The sequence below is a fragment of the Chanodichthys erythropterus genome, chromosome 22 (assembly GCF_024489055.1).
Source record: "Chanodichthys erythropterus isolate Z2021 chromosome 22, ASM2448905v1, whole genome shotgun sequence".
NCBI classification, from domain to species: Eukaryota; Metazoa; Chordata; class Actinopteri; order Cypriniformes; family Xenocyprididae; genus Chanodichthys; species Chanodichthys erythropterus.
In genome coordinates, this window is record NC_090242.1 from 29503053 (window position 1) to 29516205 (window position 13153).

The 13153-nt window shown below is 37.1% G+C and overlaps 1 protein-coding gene across 1 annotated transcript; it reads left to right on the forward strand.

Annotated features, from left to right (window-relative positions):
- Positions 1-211: 211 nt before the first annotated feature.
- LOC137012932 (neuronal acetylcholine receptor subunit alpha-10) lies at positions 212-10646 on the forward strand. Its single transcript, XM_067376435.1, has 5 exons — positions 212-332; positions 3623-3768; positions 4895-5049; positions 7425-7957; positions 9952-10646. Exons 1-5 carry the CDS (start codon positions 212-214, stop codon positions 10644-10646), a joined length of 1650 nt encoding a protein of 549 aa, XP_067232536.1.
- The last annotated feature ends 2507 nt before the right edge of the window (positions 10647-13153 follow it).

A 13153-nucleotide genomic window follows, 5' to 3' on the forward strand; every position in this document is an offset into this window, starting at 1 on the left:
CCTACGCAATGTATTGTTATAACTACCACAACGCTCCCAGTTTACCACAAAACACGAGTCGACTATCAGCACTTAAGTATCTAGTACTGAAACTCGTCGTCACCGCTACTAACTAGCACGCGACACTTCTGTTTGCCTCGCGAGTTGCGCATGGATCTTGCGCTGCCTGCCTGGTAACAGTACGGTACTGAACTATGGGAATTCCTGAGAAATGCTGCACCTGCCTTCACGAGATCACATAAGAGCTTTTATTCCTCATTCACGCCACAAAATGAATCCACGTGTCATTTTGGCTTCTTTCCATTTGATTGCCACCATTGGTTTTATTCCAGGTAAGACTGCGCACATTTTAATGAACGAGTTTATTCAGGCATCTAAGGTATTTTTCGTTTTTAGCTAAATGCCGGCTATATCTAAGTTTGAACAAGATCATAATTACTTAAGTTACTGATAAAACTGACATTAGCGTCTTTTATCCTACTCCTTGTACTATGTATTGGCTATATGTGTTTCTTTGTATTTTACGTTGTTATAGTTTTTTTATTGCAACTTTTGCAGAGTTAATATTTAATTTGCTGTTGATAATTAAGATTTAGTTTTTTTTTTAATGTGTGTTTGTTTATTTGGTAGATTTAGTCATATAGGCTAAATGTGAATTCTTAAATAATACACTCAAATAAATAAACTCCATGTGATAAAGGCTGATGCTGAATTAAGATCTTGTGTTTACAGCAAATTTCAACACGTGATTGTTTTCCTAAATCATTGGTTCTCAAACCTGTCCTGGAGTATCATCAGCCCTGCACGTTTTGTATGTCTCCCTATATTTGACACACCCATTTCAGGTCTTGCAGTCTACTAATAAGTTTATGAGTTGAATCAGGTGTGATAGATGAGGGAGACAAAATGTGCAGGACTGGTGGTACTTCAGGAAAGGTTTGAGAATCAATGTCCTAAATGCTCTGCATGCTCTTAGCATCAATTTACACACAAATATCCCTCCAAGAGATTCTAAGATGGACATGTCCCATGGTGCTCTGGAATATCTGTGGATTGAACCTTAACGACAGTGGACAGATGACAGCACTGATCTATAACTTAATGTGTGATATATTCTAATCAACCTGATCTGACCTGTTCTTCCAGAAGGTTGTCCCACTGATAAATAATTAGTGTTTAGAATTCCATAGAGGCATTTCTAAAACAATTAGTTCTGTCCTTGATTCTGATTGGTCAATAGCTGCGTTTTATTCACGATAAAACACGGCTATGACAGCTTCACCCAGCGCTTCTGTGTATCACTACACAACACCCACACTTAGCAATGTAAACTGTATGTTCTCAATTGATATTGTTCATTGAAGCTTACTGTATTATGTAAAAGAGTAAGAGAAAAAGATCGAGTGAGCAGTTTATTACCTGCATTTAGATTTAGCATTTTCCTTCAGGTTAGTCCTATGTTCATAATAAAAAAATCTGTTTAAATGTCCGATGTATTACTTGTCCTTTTAACAGTTAAGGGGTTTTCCCGTGACGCATTTATCAGTTGCGTCTTGTTCCGTGTTCACAACAATTCAGTCTCTCAATGTAAAAGTCTTTGTTACTGACTGACACACTCATAAAGTCTTTGCCATCATCTAAAGGCGTGATAATGTAACTTCTGTTGCTGTTCACGGTCAGGGACTATTTTTTCTGGCGGAAGGAAGGCTTTTAGTAAGAGTTTATTTCTCCTTGCTTCGCGTCGTGCCTAACAAAGCCCTTCAGCCGTGACTTATTCATGATACAGCAAAGCCTCTCGTACCTTATTGCGTACGTAAAGATCAGCAGTCCAGCATTACCCAGAATTTCTATTCAATTCCCGTTGGAAGTGCTTTTTAAAATTATTATTATTAATTACGCAAGAATGGAACTTTTGTGTGTACTTTCTGTGTATATATGGATTTGTAATTTACAAATTGGACATTCAACAATTGTGCTCATTCTCAAGTCCCCACATCCTAGGAAACTTAAAGGTGCTAAAGAGGATCTTTTCGTCGACTGAGAAACCAAAGACTGTTAGTGAGTTTTTGAAATGAGCGCATGCGTAAGAACAACCCCCCTCCTTCATGGCTCATTTCGAGGGAACGCCTCCCAAAACTCATGCACGAGTATTGGAACACGAGTGTTTACCACCGGCATTCGCTGTGTCGTGTTAGTGGATTCATTATGTCAGACTCACCGCAGGTAACTCATAATCTGCAGTTGTTACTCCTATCTCCTGACAAAAACATTGCATGCGGCGCCTGTGGAGTGTGGAAAGTTACTGGAGCGCGCAGCGCGCAGCCGCGCTCGTCTCTCACAAGGAACGTCACGGCAGTGATTGACAAGCCAGAGGGCCAATCGTTTACTCGATGATCGCGTAAACGATTGGCTGATGTTTTTAAGGCCCTACCTCGTGCACAGATGATGTATATTAATATTATTCCTTTCAGTGCACCTAATAAATAGTCTTTTATCAGTTAGTAAAGACAGATTCAAGTAATATTGTATATGATGTATAAAATGTATAAAACAAAACATCCTCTTTAGCACCTTTGAATAACTTTTTATTAAAGATAAATGTAATGTAGTATGTATTATTAAATGTACTATCTTAAAAGTTTATCTTTGTGGCAGTTGCCCAATTAGGAACCCAATAAATGATTCACAGAGTCCTTAAAGCATTTTGTCTAAAGAAGCAACTTTGACACCAGTGTTTTTGATCACAAGAATTTGATACTTTCTGCACACTTGTTCAGTGAATGCTGCAGGACAGCAGTGCTGCCAGCTGGAACTCACACATCCTTTTCACACCACAGCCTCCATTTTTATCTTTCATTAGAGCACTATTTTGTCTGGCACTTGGAGTGAATTGATTCGCTAGTGAAAGCGCTGACCACACTCATCCTCAGCGAACAAATATATGGACTTCATATATTTTCAATCAAATATATGGACTGCAGTTTGAAAGGTTGTTGTAGCTCTCCTGTTACTAGTGCTTTTTGGTAAAGTCGGTTTTGATAAAGCATGCTCATTCATCAGGCCATCCTGAGCTGGCAGTCAAATCATATTTTATAGCAGCTCTGAACTATTTTAACACCCAGCTGGTTACTAAAAGAAAATGAACAAATCTAATGCTTTGCTGAATGATGTTATTATGTTCTTGTTTATTTGTCCTGCAGACAAAGCCAAATGTCAGCAAGAATCAAGGGAATTTGGGAAATCAGGGGAAATCCTTAAAATATTTTAATTTTCTTCGACATGAAACGAAATAAAGATAGTTAAGCTAGTAAAATAGTTTGTGCTGTGGTGGTAATTTTCCAGAATTATTATCTCTGAGAGGGAACCATTACTGACTATAGAGTGCTAAAGGGTCTGATGGTCTTATTGTCATAAATAAGCTAACATAGTTGTAAATGCCTCAAGTGCTCAGATTATTCTTTATCTGCCCTAGACACTCACCAAACTATTCCATCACAAGCCACCAAGCTCATTATAGATGTGAGGATAGCCATTTTACTCAAGTAACCACCTTTAATTGATTAATCAATCTAATAATACATATCGACCAAATCTAAATCACTTTCCTCTTCCTTTTTGGCAGTGTGTTTGTGTGCCCAGGGGAAATATGCATTCAAGCTGCTGAATGATTTATTTGTGAATTACACCAGTGCATTGAGGCCTGTGGAGGACACAGACAACATCATTAACGTCACACTGCAGATCACTCTCTCCCAGATTATTGATATGGTAATGACTCTCGATCAATCACACATTCTTTCTCATTCACCTTCTTTCTGGGCTCATTTAGCTGTTTTGCATAAGCTCTTTAACTTTGAATTGTGCTGTCTGAACAAATATATCAACTCTGTTTCTTTTACTACATGTAGGTGAATAGAATTAAACTAGTTAAAGGAATAGATATCATCATACTGTATACTCCCTAGTTAATTGATTGGAGTACATTAAGACAATTATTTTTGTATTATTTGTATTATTCCAGAGCAGAAATCTGAAGAGTAGACAAAGTCAGGTTAAAAATTTGTTTTTATTTTCATGTATTTGAGTTTAAGGATTTTACAAAGGGAATTTTGAATATCTCTTTTTATCATTCCATAAATCAGAAAATTCTGTCGAGTCAGAAAAAAATGTCATTTTCACCATGTTTTTTTGAATAAAATGTAATATAAAACAGAGATATATATAAGAGAGAGAGAGAGAGAGAGAGAAAGAGAGAAAGAAATGGTTTAGCTCATAGTGTCTTTAATTAAATATATTAAAATAAATGTGCTAGGAAATTCAATATTTTCATGTTGGTATCATACAGTTTTGAAAAAAAGTACATTTTTAACATGTCATTTAGCATTTAGCTAAAAACGAAAAATGTCAGCTTTTACAATAAAATATTCCCCTTTTTCTTGAATACACTAGGTGTACACATTTAATAAAATTAAATAACATTTAATAAAAAAATTTAAAATAACGAACTTACTGACCTTGACACAATATAAAGATGTTCTCTCGGTGACATCCTGTTCTGTTTTCATTTTTACAACAAAACTGTTTATCTGTTTAAGAATAATAATTAAAGATCATGCAAAACTTAAACTTTTAAGACTTTTCGACTTTTTTGTTTTTGTTTTTATACAATCTCTGGACAGTTATACCACATAGACATTTTTAACTTCACGCCCCATAAAATAATACAATCCCTTCCAATTCCTAAACTGAAAGCATGTTCTGACAAAAATAAACTAATGTCAAATCTGAACAAGCCAGAACATTTTAGCTGTTTAAAAAAAAAAGCTATTTAATTTAATTTGCTGACTGGATTATATTTGTTTATATGAGTTTGAAATCTATCTTTTTTCCCTAGGATGAAAGAAACCAGATCCTCACAACATACTTGTGGATTCGTCAGGTGTGGTTTGATGCCTACCTCACCTGGAATAAGACAGACTACGATGGGCTTGATACCATCCGTATACCTAGTAGTTATGTATGGAGACCCGATATTGTCCTATATAACAAGTAGGTCGGATTGGTATTGGGTTTCATCGATTCAACCACAAATTATATGTCATGTCCTGTCCATCACTTTGTTGCAAAGGCTGTACATTCTTATGAACTGCTTGTTCATGGGACTGTACAGTTAGTTTGCTGTTTTTTCTCTTAACAAACTGCACTAAATGATTATCGGTTAATTCAATAGCAAACAAGTAAAAAGTAAAATATTCCATATTAATCTTAATTAATCTTTATATATATATATATTACTTTTCATTTCTGAATCATAACAGTTTTGGCCATAACATTGCAGCATTAAAGCTCTTTCCAAAGATTTAGCTGATCTGATGCTGGTCAGTTGACAGATGGTCTGAACTCTCCACTCATTATTTTTTTTATGTCCAGAAAGCTCATCATAGCAAAACATGCTAGGACTAGTAATTAATTTGTAGATCAAGTTCAGATTCTGACACTTCAAAGGTTTTGGACAGTTTTGTGTGTGACATAGCAAATCATAACCAATCTGATTCACATGACCATCCTCAACACAGCTCTGGTTTTCTTCATATATGTGGTTATACTGGCCTTGTTAGTCTTAGATAACTGTGGAATTATATAACAAAACTAAATATTGTGTTTATTTGTCTGCATTGCAAAAAGTAATTTTCGTAAATCAGCATTTTTGTCTTTTAAAAATATTTAAATATATCTAAATAAGATCAGTATACCTGATTAATATATGTTTGCATCGCCACATCTTAAATATTTTTTTTATTCAATTAACCGATATACACTATATTGCCAAAAGTTTTGGAATGCCTGCCTTTACATGAACATGAACTTTAATGACATCTCATTCTTAATCCGTAGGGTTTAATATGGAGTTGGCCCACCCTTTGCAGCTATAACAGCCTCCATTCTTCTGGGAAGGCTTTCCACAAGGTTTAGGAGTGTGTTTATGGGAATTTTTGACCATTCTTCTAGAAGCGCATTTGTGAGGTCAGGCAGTGATGTTGGCATGAAGGCCTGGCTCGCAGTCTCCGCTCTAATTCATCACAAAGGTGTTCTATTGGGTTGAGGTCAGGACTTTGTGCAGGCCAGTCAAGTTCCTCCACACCAAACTTGCTCATCCATGTCTTTATGGACCTTATAACCTATGGTCATGTTGGAACTGGAAGGGGCCATCCCCAAACTGTTCGCACAAAATTGGGAGCGTGAAATTGTCCAAAATGTCTTGGTATGCTGAAGCATTAAGAGTTCCTTTCACTGGAACTAAGGGGCCAAGCCCAACCCCTGAAAAACAACCCCACACCATAATCCCCCCTCCACCAAACTTTACGCTTGGCACAATGCAGTCAGGCAAGTACCGTTTTCCTGGCATCCGCCAAACCCAGACTCATCCATCGGATTGCCAGACAGAGAAGCATGATTCGTCACTCCAGAGAACACGTCTTCATTGCTCTAGAGTCCAGTGGCGGCGTGCTTTACACCACTGCATCCGACGTTTTGCATTGCACTTGGTGATGTAAGGCTTGGATGCAGCTGCTCGGCCATGGAAACCCATCCCATGAAGCTCTTTACGCACTGTTCTTGAGCTAATCTGAAGGTCACACGACATTTGGAGGTCTGTAGCTATTGACTCTGCAGAAAGTTGCCGACTTCTGCGCACTGTGCACCTCAGCATGCGTTGACCCCGCTCTGTGATTTTACGTGGCCTACCACTTCGTGGCTGAGTTGCTGTTGTTCCCAATTGCTTCCACTTTGTTATGATACCACTAACAGTTGACCATGGAATATTTAGTAGTGAGGAAATTTCACGAATGGACTTATTGCACAGGTGGCAACCTATCATGGTACCATGCTTGAATTCACTGAGCTCCTGAGAGCAACCCATTCTTTCACAAATGTTTGTAGAAGCAGTCTGCATGACTAGGTGCTTGATCTTATACAAGTGATTGGAACACCTGAATTCAATGATTTGGAGGGGTGTCCTAATACTTTTGGCAATATAGTGTATATATACTGTATGGTATATTGCTTGTTTTAAGCATACATGAACAACATTTACAAAAAAGAAAAAGAATAAAATTGAAATTAGGTAAAAAAAGAAAGAAATTTAATTAAACTTATCAAGCTAATATTTCGTATTAAACTGCATTTATTATGTTTATCTTATTTTAAAGATGTTTAGATATTTTTCCTGGAAAACAAGACAAAAATACAGTTAAGAATGATCTTTTGCAGTATTTGACTAGTCACCAGTATGAAGGCACTTCAGGTGAATATGTAAATTATCAAAGATGATTCATGCATTCATTTTTGGTTTTAATTAAGCTTATGAAATGTAGGAAAGTGGTGACTGAGGATGATTTTATTGATTTCCACCTTCTGCCCTCCAGTGCAGATGACCAGTTCTCCAGCTCTATGGAGACCAATGTGGTGATCCGCCATGATGGCCAGATTATGTGGGACCAGCCTGCAATATCCAAGAGCTCTTGCAAAGTGGATGTGTCTTTTTTCCCTTTTGATGCCCAGCAGTGCCGCCTCACCTTTGGCTCTTGGACCCACAACGGCAACCAGATGGACCTTCACAATGCCCTAGACAGTGCTGATCTGGCTGACTTTGTGGAGAATGTAGAGTGGGAGGTTCTGGGAATGCCTGCTAAGAAGAACGTTATTCTCTATGGCTGCTGCTCAGACCCCTATCCAGATATCACCTACACACTTCATCTAAAGAGAAGAGCTTCCTTTTATATCTTTAATCTGCTCATTCCGTGCATGATGATCTCCTTCTTGGCTCCGCTTGGCTTCTACCTGCCAGCCGACTCTGGAGAGAAAGTGTCTTTAGGGGTCACAGTGTTACTAGCCCTTACTGTCTTCCAGCTTCTGGTCGCGGAGAGCATGCCACCTTCAGAGAATGTGCCACTCATTGGTGAGATCCTGCCAAATAAGTTTCACTTGCAATTAGTAAGACTTGCTTTCAGAGAATTTATTTTGAATTAAAGGGATCGTTCACCCAAAAATGAAAATTTGATGTTTATCTGCTTACCCCCAGAGCATCCAAGATGTAGAGGACTTTTTTTCTTCAGTCGAACGCAAATTATGATTTTTAACTGCAACCGTTGCCGTCTGTCAGTCAAATAATAGCAGTGATTGGGAACTTGAACAATAAGAGTCGAAAAAACTTCCATAGACAAATCCAAATTAAACCCTGCGGCTCGTGACGACACATTGATGTCCTAAGACACGAAACGATCAGTTTGTGCGAGAAACCGAACAGTATTTATATAATTTTTTACCTCTAATACACCACTATGTCCAACTTCGTTCAGCTTCCGGCTAGTGAGGTCTGATCGCGCTCTGACAACGGAAGTGATGTCTCGCGCTCATTGAAGTATATGGGCGAGACATCACTTCCGTCATCACAACGCGTTTTTTGACCTCACTAACAGGAAGCTGAACGAAGTTGGATATAGTGGTGTTTTAGAGGTAAAAATTATATAAATACTGTTCGGTTTCTCGCACAAACTGATCGTTTCGTGTCTTAGGACATTAATGTGTCGTCGCGAGCCGCAGGGTTTAATTTGGATTTGTCTAAGCAAGTTTTATTTACTGTTATAGTTGAAGTTCCCATCTACTGCTATTATTTGACTGACAGACGGCAGCGGTTGCAGTTAAAAATCATAATTTGCGTTCGACTGAAGAAAAAAAGTCACCTACATCTTGGATGCACTGGGGGTAAGCAGATAAACATCAAATTTTCATTTTTGGGTGAACTATACCTTTAAGTTGAATAAAGCATAATCAAAATAAATGTAACAAGGTTATTGACATGGAAAGATAACAAAGGAAAAAAACAAGATATTGTGGCCAGAATTTGTTCCAGTTATGTGATTAGTATTCCCACAGTTTATTACTAAAATGAGGGAACAAATTAGTACAATGTGGTCATGATTTATTGAATTAATTATTCTTTTTTTTTTTTTGCATGTTGTGAAATACAAAACAATTTAATTCTAATTTTGTACTCAAGATCTTTTGCTTTTCACAAAGTATGTTGAAGCCATTTTTTTTTGTGTGTATCAAATACCATGACCATAAACAGTGAGTACCAATTTCAGTCTTACATTTGAGACAAAAGAGTGAAAAGGAATAGTAAAAGATATGTCTACAGTTAGGGGATATATGCAATCTTTGTACTATCTTCAGCTGAATTGCTTTTACCCAATTACAGACTGATATCGTTTTAGCATGTTCCCAATTATCATCCCTAGTGTCCTCATTAATTGGAATTGATAATAACTTTTCCCATATTTTTCCCGTATCCTGTGTGTCTGTACAGTTAATGCAGTGACCTCAATTAACATCAAATAATGGACCATTAGAACCATAATTTTCTATCACCTTTCTATCACACTCAGTGTTAAAGTGTCTTTGGCTGGGTAAATCTGTTCTGGTACTTTTATTTCCTTCCCATAAAAGTGGGCAAATACTGTATAAATGTTTAGTCTTCTCTATTCAGCACAACACCGCCTTGGGTAATTTTCATTTTAAAGTGAACTAATCCTTTAAGTGGATCACTAAAGAGAATACACCCCCACCCACAAGGCCTAAAAGAAATAATTATCAGACTGCATGACACGCAAATAGGCTGATGGAGCAATAAACAGTGCGCCGTGGGTCAATAATTTTAATGAGCCATCCTAATGAATCTAGGACCGCCTGCAACTGTGCCTTATATTAGCAAACTCACTATTGGAGTTGTAGCACAGTCAATGGTTAACATTGGAATAATTTACAGAAACTTTCCTCTTGAAGTCAAATAATCAATGATTCTCACGTCACGCTAGTTTAATATCTATTCATTGCTGAAAGCATTGAAAGGAAGTCTGCTGTCTATGTTCATCAATCCCAATGTTTCCACAGGGAAGTATTACATTGCCACAATGACCATGGTTACAGCTTCTACAGCCCTGACCATCTTCATTATGAACATTCACCATTGTGGACCAGAGGCCCAACCTGTTCCTACATGGGCACGCCGCTTTATCCTGCACTACTTGGCTCGAATTTGCTTCGTCTATGACATGGGAGAGGGCTGCCTGTCTGTGCACACAGACAAAACTGCTCAAAAGGGAAACAACTGCACTATAATTGGCCAGGCCGGGGGCGAGGACTTCACTCTGAGGGTACGAGGCATTTCAGCCAGTGACGGTTGTTCACAGAAGATAAAAGATAAATTAAATGAGGATGTCAGTCCAACATTATCACTACAGCAAGGAAAGGAGTGTCACACTGGCTGGACAGATGGTACCTGTGTGGGCATTGACCATGGAGAGGTTGCAGGAGCTACAGGAGAGAGAGTATTGGAAAGCGGAGCGAGTGGAAAAGAATCGGCGAAGAAAAGGGAGATACTTGTTGAAGGTCAGTGTTTATGCCATCAGCAAAGCCTCTTGAGGAATATCGAGTACATCGCTAACTTTTATCAAGAGCAGAAGGCCACACAGAGACGAAACGGGGAGTGGCGGAAAGTTGCCAAAGTCATGGATCGCTTCTTTATGTGGATATTTTTCATCATGGTCTTCCTGATGAGTTTGCTTATTATAGGGAAAGCTGTCTGAATGCTTGATATGAAAGACATCAGGGGCCTCATGCATACTGTAAAGGTCTGTGCAGCTATCATACTAATGAATGGAAAGATTTGCGAATGCAAAAATTTAAATAAAAAGACAAAATACGTCATCAACACTGATGGAACTCCCTTGTGAAAAAGAAGTGTGCCTAACTGTATTGAATGTGCACTAGTAGCCAACTTCAGATCTTAAAGGTTTATTTTTTAAAAACTGTATTTGCAAATATAAAATTAATGAAATAAAAGGCCACTTATTGTACTTAAAGAGTACAGAGTGCACTGTAATAATGTCCAATAAGAAGTATAACTTTAAAGTACATTTTAAATTATGTTTGTTTTTTGTTTTTTTGTCAGTTTAAAATAGTACACTTATATTGATGTGTTGACTTACTAAAGCACATGTAAAGTTCTTGATATAATTTAACTTTAAAGTTAATATATTTATGATAATGTTAAATGGTATTTATGGTAAATTACCACTTCATCATTACAAATGTGTTACTACAAAAATATTTAAATACATGAAATACAAGTTTCAATAGAAATTACATTAAAGTATGTTTTTGTTTACCCTAAATACTTTTCAGTAGATTCGGCAGTACACTTTAAACATGTTTCAAAATTAATACGCACTTAAAAGGATAGTTCACCCAAAAATAAAAAGTCTGTCATTATTTACTCACCCTCAAGTTGTTTCAAACCTGTGTGCTGAACACAAAAGAAGATATTATGAAGAATAAAGGGTAGCCAAACCACTGTATGGGGAAAAAAATTAATATACTGTATATATATAATTTTTTTTTTTCTACCATCATTTTCTTTTGTGTTTAGCAGAAGAAAGAAATTAATACAGGTTTGAAACAACTTGAGGGTGAGTAAATGGCAGAATTTTCAATTTTGGCTGAAATATGCCTTCAAGTATATTATTTCCGTAATAAGTAGGCCTACTATTTTTTTTAAAGTATCCTTCCTTTTCACAAGGGCAAGCTGGACATACTAAGTCTCATTTGTTCTTATATCATTGATTGTATATTGTTGATAAATCCAGATTATTCTAAACGAGAGAGTGTGTGCCCATAGTAATTAGCAATTAGCATAATACACTGCTCAAAAAATTAAAGGAACACTTTGAAAACACATCAGATCTCAATGGGGAAAAATATCATGCTGGCTGTCTATACTGATATGGACTGGGTAATGTGTTAGGAATTAAAGGATGCCACATCGTTTGATGGAAACGTCGGAGCATGCTCCTAATGAGACGACGGATGGTGTCATGGGGTATTACCTCCCAGATCTGGTCCAGGGCATCACTGAGCTCCTGGACAGTCTGAGGTGCAACCTGGCGCCATCGGATGGACCGAAACATAATGTCCCCAAGGTGTTCTGTTAGATTTAGGTCAGGAAAGCGTGGGGGCCATTCAATGGTATCAATTTTTTCATCCTCCAGGAACTGCCTGCATACTCTCGCCACATGAGGCTGGGCATTGTCGATCAATATCCCAGGAGTTTAACTGACTTGATGCTATTCTCTGATTAAAAAGTGTTCCTTTAATTTTTTGAGCAGTGTACATGCCCATCCTTTCCCCATTCCTGCCATTCTGAAAATCAGCTGAACACAATAAACATTATATAGGCCTAGACTAATTGTGATCGGTTATTAGGGATGTATTGTAGGTTCATTTAGTAATTCAGTTACTACTAACAATTGATGTATGTAAATAAACATTTCAGTTTAATATATTCTAGGTTTAAAACGCCAACATGAAATATTTTTGGTTAGTAAATCAGACCTAATGTGTGTTTTTTGGTACAGGACATCAAGTCCCTGAGTCGATCAGTCAGGTACAAGGTCACAAAAATCAACTTCCTTGAATTTATGTTTGTTTGTGTGTTTATTTATTTGGTATTAGGTAAATGAAATGGAAATGAAATGAAATGTTTTACGTATCAGCAACATTAAACTAATGTACCTCATTATGTTTACTGACCTTAAGGAAAATAGAGCTCTGAAGCCAAAAGCCATGCAAGCAAACAGCCAACCAGGTATTTTACTACATGAATGCCCTTTTTTGTTTTAATATCCTTGCTAAAGTTTTTCCTGCTCTGAATAGTTTTACGCAGGAATATCACGGCATTATGTTTGAAATTTACAAAAAGAGAGACAAGAGAGTGGTGAAACATGCAGTATGGAAAGCTGTTGTTAATTTAATTTTTTGTCTTTGTAAACAACATGGGGAAATGGAGATGGACAAAAATTCAGAGCAGAATGACAAATGGAGCCAAATCCACCTACAGTAACACTGACTGTTTCAGATTTAAGCCTATTTTATAATGTGGCTGTTACTGCATGTGAGCCATGGTACTGCCTGATTTGTGTGTATATATATATATATATATATATATATATATAATAGTATATGCACTACTGTATGCACAATGTCATTAAATGTTTAGATACAGCATTTAATTGTTTAGCTGTGCTTAGCCAATGTC

What these genes read in the sequence shown, in the direction of transcription:
- LOC137012932 (XM_067376435.1), top strand. Translation starts at nt 212, where the DNA reads ATGCTGCACCTGCCTTCACGAGATCACATAAGAGCTTTTATTCCTCAT. An exon ending in CACCATTGGTTTTATTCCAG is followed by an intron (nt 333 to 3,622) that starts GTAAGACTGCGC and finishes CCTTTTTGGCAG; the next exon opens with TGTGTTTGTGTGCCCAGGGG. An exon ending in AGAGAATGTGCCACTCATTG is followed by an intron (nt 7,958 to 9,951) that starts GTGAGATCCTGC and finishes ATGTTTCCACAG; the next exon opens with GGAAGTATTACATTGCCACA.